This window comes from Takifugu flavidus, chromosome 21 (assembly GCF_003711565.1).
Source record: "Takifugu flavidus isolate HTHZ2018 chromosome 21, ASM371156v2, whole genome shotgun sequence".
Taxonomy (NCBI): Eukaryota; Metazoa; Chordata; class Actinopteri; order Tetraodontiformes; family Tetraodontidae; genus Takifugu; species Takifugu flavidus.
The window spans coordinates 8,429,834-8,439,710 of NC_079540.1; the positions used below are offsets into that span (position 1 = coordinate 8,429,834).

General features: G+C 44.5%; 1 protein-coding gene across 2 annotated transcripts; it reads right to left on the minus strand.

Moving 5' to 3' along the window:
- Positions 1-64: 64 nt before the first annotated feature.
- Positions 65-3,744, minus strand: si:ch211-288g17.3 (uncharacterized). 2 transcript variants are annotated; one of them, XM_057021309.1, is made up of 2 exons: positions 3,609-3,744; positions 65-2,922 (listed from the first exon to the last, which is right to left on the minus strand). In XM_057021309.1, the coding sequence occupies exons 1-2, from the start codon at positions 3,665-3,667 to the stop codon at positions 1,608-1,610; spliced, it is 1,374 nt and encodes a 457-aa protein (XP_056877289.1). In that variant the 5' UTR covers positions 3,668-3,744; the 3' UTR covers positions 65-1,607. The 2 variants fall into 2 exon arrangements, with proteins under 2 accessions (XP_056877289.1, XP_056877290.1); XM_057021310.1 differs by having other exon boundaries at positions 3,419-3,738.
- Positions 3,745-9,877: the final 6,133 nt, after the last annotated feature.

Here is a 9,877-nt window from a genome sequence, read left to right on the forward strand (position 1 = left end):
CGGAGGTGAAGCGCGTGGACCACTTCCGCGTGCAACATTTCCCAACAAAAACATCCCATTCCCGTTCAAAATGGCGAGATTGTTTTATTTCAAGAGCATTATCGCACAAATTCACGTTTTCTCTTCTCCAAAACACACAAAATCCATTTAAAATAATTTGACATCACAAAACGATTCAACATTCTCAAACTCGGAAACCCTAATTTCATTATCAACTCACATTCCTCGTTTTCACTAAACTGGACACACGACAGAACTTGGCTTTTAAAAAAAAAGAAAAAAAAAAAAAGGTTGGTAAATTATCTGCTCGAACCGTAAAAGTGTTACCAGCCATTTTCCTTCTTATTACACAAGTCTCCAAAAAAACAATCTCAGAAAGCTTCACATTGCAGTTAGAGGAGTGAGAGAACTACTTCTACAGCTGAAATGTATAAAAATAAAGGATAAAGTGGAAATCTTCAGGGCAATTGTGAGGAGGAGGAAGGAGGTTTGGACTCAGTCGACGTGTCACAAAGGCTGATCAGTGCAGGACAAATCTGGAATCTATGGTCATACATTCAAAGCTACGGCGATTAAGGCAAAACCAAACTATAAAACGTTACCCGAGATGTACAGTATTTCCTCTCGCCTGACCTCAAATCGCACCGACAGTCAAAGGTCAGGCGGCATGATTCGAATGACGTTTTTATAATGAAAATGATGTTTGACAGGGCAGCATTTCCACTGGCGCTTGTATCCGTTTTTTCGCTTCCTCAAGTTGCCTTTTAAACAATTCTTAGATGGCCGGGGCAATAAGTAAGTGGCACTTCAGCGCATTTTTTGCGGATTAAAGGTCGTCTCATGAGAGGACAGTTAGAAACTCTGCTCACTGAAGGACACCTACACCTGCTCCAACAGAGCGCTTCAAGCTGGTGAGGGGGGCAGACAGCTTTGTAATGGTTTGAAAGTGTTGTTTTTGCTTTAAAATCCTGTAATAATGTCTTGATAGATCATCAATAGCAAGATTCCGTAGGTCTTTAGCTTCACATGGCCACAACAGACCCATGCTGGACTATATAAAACGCTGATTTCACCGTGGAAGTGCAAGAGCAGTTCTTTTTTAATAACACATCAAAATGCCTGTGTTCCTGAAAAAGACAGACCTGACAAACCCGCGGCCGCACGTTTATGCTGTATCAGCCCAGTTTTTAGCTTCATCGGTCGCAACGTAAACCCCCAGAAACATTTCATGGCGAGTAAAAATACGTATGGGGTCACATTAAATTGCAGAATTTAGATGCTCTGTTGGACGAGACGTCACATGGGACGTGGCTGATTCACCAACAAAAGGTTGTGCACTCACAGCTGGACTGACGAACACCGAGACTGAAAGACAAAACCAGCCTATAATAATATTAATAAAAATAGCAATAACAATAATCTCTACATGCCAGTTCTAATAAGATTATTAGTACAAATAAGCAGTAGTATTTGTAATGAGCAAAATTATGTTTTTTTTAAAAAAAAAAGCACTAGTACACTAACAGACTACAAGATGGACAAAATGTTAAAAACCTATTTTCATTGATAAAACAAGGGCAGCTTTTGGGTCGGACCGAGCTGGATCTCTAAGTGTTGTCACCGGCTTCGGGGCAGGTACCGTCGCCGCTCGTTTCCTCAGCACCGGAAGGGTTCTCTTTCGAGGCCTCGCAATATTCCGTGTCGGGCGAATCGCCCTTCACGTGGTTGCGCGTCGTGCCGTCGAGCTGCAGTCCTCCTAAGATGTTGCTCTTGTTACGCGAGCCTTTAGGGCGGCCCCGTTTCCTCTGGGGGCCGTCTTTTTTCACCTGTGGGGTCTTTGTGCCTGGCGGACGCCCCCTTTTTCGGGGGATTCCATCGTTGGATTTGCACGGTGCTGTGAGGGCGCTCTTGCGTAGGTGAGCGCCTTTCCCACACTCGGACTTGCGAGGCCGACCGCGCTTCCTCTGACGGGGTTTGGGCGCGACCTTATGACCCCCCTCTGGGGAGTTCACAGCAGGGTATTTCTTCGGCCTCCCCAACGGTTTCCACACCTTTGGCTTGTTTCGCTCCTCGGGGGGAGGCAGCGGGTATTTTCTGGGTCTTCCGGGCCTCTTTCTTTGCTCCTCAAGGAGATTGTGCTTCTTTTTGAAGGAACCTTTAGGTCGGCCTCTTCCCCTCTTTGCAGGCTGGTCTCCATCGGCATCCACGGCTACTCTCTCTTGTGCAACAGTTTTTCTTGGCCTCCCTCTTCCTTTGTGAGGCTCTTTTGTTGTGCTGATGTTAGAAGTCAACACCTTCCTGGGTAGACACCTTCCACTTCTCACTGACATTAAGCTCCCACCTTCCTCCCCATTACCGCTCACGTCCAGTTTGGGTTTAACATTCAAAGAGCCTTTTGGCCGACCTCTTTTTCTTGGTGTGGCAGGACTTCCTTCATCGGCTTCATCGTCGTCTAAACTTTCGACTTTGCGCTTTGTAGATCCTTTTGGGCGACCCCGTCCCAGTTTTGGAAGAGAACTGCCATTTGTCAAGTCTTCGGCACTAATTTTAGACTTTTTTGGCCTGCCTCTTTTCTTGGGAGAATGACCTGTTATCGATATCTCTTCTTCACTGCTGTGATTTGTAGATCCATTCGAGGTCTCTTCACTTTGTTTTGTATCAGACAGTCTTGGTCGACCTCTTTTCCTCTGCAGCTGCGTAGCCCCTCCATTGGAGAAATCAGCAATCAGGTCTGAAACATCGGCTACACAAACCCTTAACTTTTTAGAACCCTGTGGTCTCCCCCTTCCTCTTTTCATTGGGCTTTTGTCAGACAGCCTTGTACGGGATCCTCCATGTGTGTCTGCTCCTTGTTCCGTCTCTGCCATCTTTTTCACTTCGTCCATACCAGAGCCGTCAACTTGGCCCACGACTGTGTTGCACCTGAAAGCACCAATGCGTGCGAAAAGTATTGATGTAAGAGATAAAACAAAAACAAAATATGCTTACTCTATTAAAATGACAGTCATCAATATTTTCAAACCTGCATACTATGCAAAACAATATTGAACAATTTCAACTTAATACTTGAAAGGCTGTAGGGGTTCTCCATCTAAAAAGTATGCAAATTAATATGCCTTTATTGAACCAATGATGTTCCCAACTCTAGGGGTCTTCCTCAGCATATTTTTGACACAAGGGAAAATGAATAAAATCACAAAGACTATTTTATTTAAATCACACACTTGTAGGGCTTAGTCTATTTTCCGGACTACAGGATTGCAACGGCGGGAAGTTGTTGGGATATTGAAAAGCTAAGGAGACTAGCATAACATGTGCAACACTCTCATCTTTTCATGGCCATGTTTTAATATTTTACAGTCATGGTGCAAATTTGTAACTTTTGAATGCATGCAATTTAATTTAAAAACATACGTACGCCGTTTGCACGTACAATTACGGCAAAAAGACATTTGGTTTGTTCCGATTTAGTCACTGCAAAAATGGCTATAACTATGAACCGGATTGTTTTCCAGTTGATAGTCTGCTTCAATATCGAAAGCTATGGACGGAGAAGATATCGAAGCAAAAAAAGAGAATGCTAACATCGGATAAGATTTATACATCACCTTAAATAAATCCTATGTCGATTTTTATCTTGAGTTTCCGTAAAAAAAAAATTATGCATCTGACTGTTCTGATATTGTATGTATTATTTGCGACGGCTGTTTAAATATTCGATAACTTCCGGGTGTCCGTCACGTTTAGGGGCTCTGAAGGAAACTGCAGGAACTTTGGGTTCCTATTCAGCATCGCTGTTGTCCAATATCGTCACTGGGAATAAACTCCGTAGTATTTCTTATCATACATGTAATTTTTATTCAATTCCTTCAAAAGTCACCCTCCTTGAGCAGTTTGTTAAAGTCCATGTTTTTGTGGCAATTTAATTTTACACTTTATACTCATTATGTTTTTTGAATAAAAGGGTAATTGTGACTGTGCGTGCACAACTTTATGTGCAGATTTCCATCCTAAAGAAGAGTTTTAAGCTCACCGGGGTACTCAAATATAATTTCTTATGTATCTGGCAACCATTACCATATAGCTAACGGAGGCTGAGAATGACAATGTTTGATTATTTCACTTCTGATGTACTTAAAGGTAATAATCAAGTTAAGCACCGATTTTAATAGCTGTAGTAAAATAACTGTGCAAATTACTATGATATAATTGTACTTTAGATTAAAAAAAGTATTCTGAAGTGCACACCATCATAGGCGGTTGCTACCTTGGCAACGCTTTGGATGTATGACTGCAACTCAGCTTCTCCCCCTACAGACGAGTCAGTCAATTACAACTGGTTACAATACAATTTAAATTAAACATTTCTCAATTTCTATAAATACTGATAGGCATTTCAGCGATCAGGACGTCCTTTGATTCCAACTTTGAGTACAGGAGTGTTTCTTAAATTTTATATGCAGCAAATAAGATCTTTTAAGCATAAAGCAAACGTGAATACGTTTGCAGCGCTAAGTACAACTAGTTGTAGTTCACTTGTGGTCTGGTTTCATTTTGTTTCCTTCTTTCAGGTCTTTTCATGCATCATATTTAAAGGGAGACCAAGTTACAATAGAATAAAAAATGTTTCAAACTCATAATAAAAATCCCGAACTGAGTTTCCTGATAATTCCTGAGTTTTCCTGCTATGGCCACCATTAAAGGATAGAAGAGTTTAAGTGACCAATGAGCTTGAACAATACAATATATAACTGGCATTACAGTAAATTTATTTCCTCTTGTCTTTCTTGCACATCTTCTTTGAGAGCCACTACAATAATGGAAGCAGAGATGCTGTGGGGGGGGGGGGGGGGGGGGGGGAAATGACAGAAAGGCGGATGATAATGAAGCACAGTTGGATAAGGGGGTAGAAGGTGTGGTGAGGTCAGCATCAATAAGAAGGTGGAAGAAAAAGAAATATGCAAATAGTTTCGATGTGTCTAAAGAGGGCAGAATGTGAAAGAGAAGCTGCCAGTTGAGAAGAGACAGAGAAAATGACAGACATGGCTGGAGGAAAGGAAAAGAGTGAGAGACAACCCCTGAGAGACTGCGTGGTGAACCCGCTGCCCCATCTCAGCACTCCTCCTCCCTCCCTCCCTGTGTGCTTTGCCATGGTTACCAGACAGGGCTCCCAGTGCAGCCAGTTAATGTGTTTTTCAGTGGCAGGAACGAGCGGGGTACTAATGTGTCTCGGTCTGTCTCCTACACAATCAATGTCAACTGTCCTGGGATGCACAAACACACGGAGGGCGGAGGACAACCGAACCGTCGCACAGCCTGGATGTGAAAAGCCAGCGTGCACGTTACCTGGAAACTTACCCTCTCCCTCGTGGGCATCTGCAGACAGAAATCTGACAGTGTGAAGAGGCTGTGTCTCGTTGTATCGGTCAGAAATGATCGTGTTGGTTAGGTGGGTGAGATGAGGTCCTTATTTGTTTTATATGGGACAAAACTAAATGGACACGGGTTTTTCTGACACTTCCATTTTATTGTCATATTTAAAATGGGTTCAAACAAAAGGGGGGAAAATAATACACAACTAAAACTGACCATGACAAATTGTACAAGCTGTTTATTTGGCCACATGTTCTCACAATATTTCTTATATAATATATAATTCACATATTTTAATAATTTCCATGTTGCATATAGAAAATGTGACATATGATACATGAAGATATAAAGCATTTATTCAACAAGGAACATATTTTTATGCACAGCAGCTGCATTTTCTTCCAAATGATTTATCAACAGATTAAATGATTTAAATTCTTTATTTGAAATTGGAAGACAGGAAATACAATCACCATCTATATTAACAAAGTTATATCTTCCTGAAGAAAATATATTTGTGTTGTTTGGATTCGTATAAAAATGGCAACAGACTCAAGTGTGAATGCCGTGAAGTCCAGGCAAGGTTTGAATTCCCAGGTGAATCTCATGTCGGGGTCACAAACCTTCGGCTGCCTTCTTTATTGTACCGTGTAAGTGCTCAGCACACAAAGGAAGCCAAGAGGAGCTGCCCCCCTCTGGAGAAACGTGCTGCTGATCTCATCCTTGTGTTGCTGAAGCCCGGCCGGGAAGTTCTGCAGTCAAACTCTTACGGTATCGTTAGAATTGACTCGCGTTTGGGAATTTTCTCAGTTTGGAACCCTGATGAGCTTCAGCGAAGACCCGCATGCACCTTTGTTCCCAAGGACCTCACCTGTGACCTTTCATATCATCACAGGTTAAGGGTCTCAGGGACACTGAAGCACGCTGATGATGGCGTACGACAGGTGACGTCATCAAAGGTTCGGTCGTCCACACTGAGATGCCAAAACAACACGTTTAAAACTCTAAAAATGTCCCTTACTGTAAACGTTTCTTGAAATTATAAGACATTTTATAACTACATTAAAATACAAAGATCTGTTTGGAACACGAGCGTTGAGATGAGCGTTTGTGTCATATTTGATGGTTACCGTTTTTTTTTTTTACCAATGCGGATAAATTCCGACGACATCTTCCCGTCTTGTCCGCGACTGCAACGAATAACCTGGATCAGACAGAAAAAAATAGTTAGGGAACATCACAGAATACTCCGATATAAATGCTGGCATCAGTATTCATCTGTTTGTTAAACACTGCGAGCTCGTCCCTCCTAACATAGCCGGCGTCTGTTTGCCAATGCAGGTCTGTGCAGCACGAAGCACTAAAAAAAAAAGCCCCCTGCTGGCAGACAGACAAAGCGCTTCAGGACAGATGCACAGACGACAGGAAAGTCTTCGTATTTCATGTACAAATCAGGATTTTTAGACAGTGAGAACATACTAGCCTATCCTATATCGGCTATATCACCACCACGGCGGTCCCTTGATTCACTGGCACGTATACGCGCGACCCTTTGCACATGCATGAAACGCCGACAGCTGCGCTTGTAGTTGCAGACAACAGCGTCATCTTACATTTCCTAAAGGCCCTGTGATCTTACACAATTACGCAACCACAAAGCCTTCAGGAGTCACATGGATTTACTTTTCCCCAGGAAAAAAGAAAAGCAGCACCAGCTGTACGCTGCATATGGCAAAAGCGTGAGCCGGGATCCGGAGAGGAGGCAGGAAAATCAGCGTTTACAGCAGTGTCAACCACGGCATTACCCTCCTACTACGGTCCGGCATGTCTCCAACTTGCTGCGCAGGAGTTCCTGCATGCAGTCGAACCTCTGCAAAGGTAACGTGAATCTGCCACCCTTTGTTTCTGTGCTTTCGGATTTTCTTGTGTCCCACTTTTATGAGCTCATCTCCAGCTCTCACATCCAGGAGAGACAAAGACTCAAAGCTCAACCAGAAGCGGGAAGAAGAACAAAGTCAAATCTATCATTTAAAAAATGACTTTGTAAAATGATGAACGACAGCGGCCACAAATGGATGGAAGATGGCGGGTCGTCAGTCCGACCGCTTCTGTTCGTCGGCCCGTTTAAGTCACTCTAAACTCACCATTTGCCTGTGGTCCCTCACACTGGCGCACGCATTTAGAACATGCATACAAGTACATGTACATATAACACACATGCACGCACGCACGCACGCACGACTGGTCCATTTCCCACTCAGAAAAGCAACAATTAATCCAAAGGTAGCTGCTGGATCAGACCTATCCTCACCATCTCCTGTTCTTCCTTTTCTCTGAGCGCTGTACGTGGCGGCGAACTGCGAAGCTGTTCCCCTCTCGCTACCCCTCCATCACTCGCTCTGCTCTTTTTGTCTCTCCTCTTCTTCCTTGCCTCTCTCAGACACTGTCCCTGGCTCTGTTTTCTGCCTGCTTCCCTCTGCCAAGTCACATCATTAATTCTCCAGGCGATTAGAGTCTGAACGGGCAACGTCTATAAGGCAGGTATGCTGCGCGTACACACACACACACACACACACACTCTCACACACACCTATATACACGCACAGAAAAAACGGACATTGCAACAAATCCATCATCTGGTGCTGTACCAACACCCCCGCTTCCACACCGACCCCTGCACAACCAACGGCGACTCCATCTATGACCCTCTCCTTTCAAAAATCTGTGTCACCTACATCACACACACACACACACACACACACACTTATGCAAGCATGCAGTATCTACAGATATCGTTCGCTCTTCTCCAGCCTGAACACTCTCTTTCACTCTGTCCCCGCCTCCCCCTGCTCTGTCTCAGCCCTTCCTTATTTTCGTCCCTCCCCTCTCCGTGTCTCCCCCACTCCTTACTCCCTCTTCCCACTCTAACCCGGTGCATTATTTTTCCCTGGCATGACATCCCATCCTATCCACACCGCAGCCTACGTCTGCACGCTGCTGTGTCTCAAATTGGTGTCTGTTACTTTGTTGTTGTGTGTGTGTGTGGTGTGTGTGTGTGTGTGTTGTGTGTGTGTGTGTGTGTGTGCCTGAACTTGAGCTGCTACGTTCGAGCATCTGGCGAGGAGAGAGGCAACGTGCTCAGATGGAGGTGCACGTGTGAGGTGGGTGCGTGCATGTCCTTGTGTACCAGTGTGAGCACATGCATCCATATGTGCGTGTGTGTGTGCGTGTGTGTGAAGAAATAAGGGAGACAGGCGATGGTGGGAGCTCACAGACGGGCGGTTGTGGATTTTACAGCACAAAGATCAAAGCCACAGCAAAGCCCCAAGGTGATTAACCCCCCAGCCGTTGTGACCGCAACGCCGCTGCTCGTCTTCCATATTTCATTAACACAACAGGCTGCTATGTGCACAATTCATCGCACAACCCACCGAGCGCCTTTGTTTGCACTTTCCCCTCTCAAAAGACGATCTAAACGCCAGCAGACGCTGCAACCGGCCAAGGGGGAAAAACGCCGCGTGCGCACAAATCAGGCAAAACACCTTTAAAAAAGAAACGTCGAATGTTGTGCATCGCTAGCTGCTAAACTCTGAGAGAATAAAGACCTGAATGAAAAAAAAACATGACGCTAGAAATATTTAACTTAAATAAACCATTAAAGATCGCAATGCGTTTTATAGAATAAGTAGTTTGAGACTGTAAAGGACCTATTTTCTCTTGAGTAAGAACATTGTGGGGAGCCCTTTCTTTGTGTGCGCTCCGAAAAGAGCAGCGCTTGACAGAGATTGCTGATATATGCTCTTTTTTCCCTTCCTCGCTGGAGCACTGCAACGCAATGCGGATACTGAGTGTCTGAGCCACTAACCAGACACACTAGGGGACACTGGGAGGGGGGAGTAAGGGAGGAGGAGGGGGGGCATCGATAGGGGGAGAAGAAAAAAGAGGTGGAGGTAAGCAAGTTCATATACAGCCCTTTGCTTCAGGATTCAAGACACACTCCTGTCTGGGCACACCATCATCTGCCATCACTAGAGAGTACGTGCATGCATGCCTGCACACACACACACACACACACACACACACACACACACACACACACACACACACAGAGAAAGAACAGCGGATGCAAACTATACATACAGGTAATCAGAAACTGCACCAAATAATCCATAAAGGTCTAGAACCAAATAACAACAGCAGTGCAGCATAACAATAGTGTGTGTGTGTGTGTGTGTGTGTGTGTGTGTGTGTGTGTGTGTGTGTGTGTGTGCGCGTGTGTGTTTAAATGTAACCCTTCTAGTGCATCTGGACTTGATTTGCCAGGTATAATAACACCTTTGATAAGCACAGTAAAAGCATTAAAAAGATGGAAGGGAAAGCATTTAAAATGGAAGCCACTTGTCCGCTCCCCGTGTCCCGTGTCCGGTGTTGGTACCACCTGGGGGGCTGGAAGAGCGCTGGGATCCGTTTGAAGTCTGGGTGACGCCGCAGGGAAAGCTAGAAG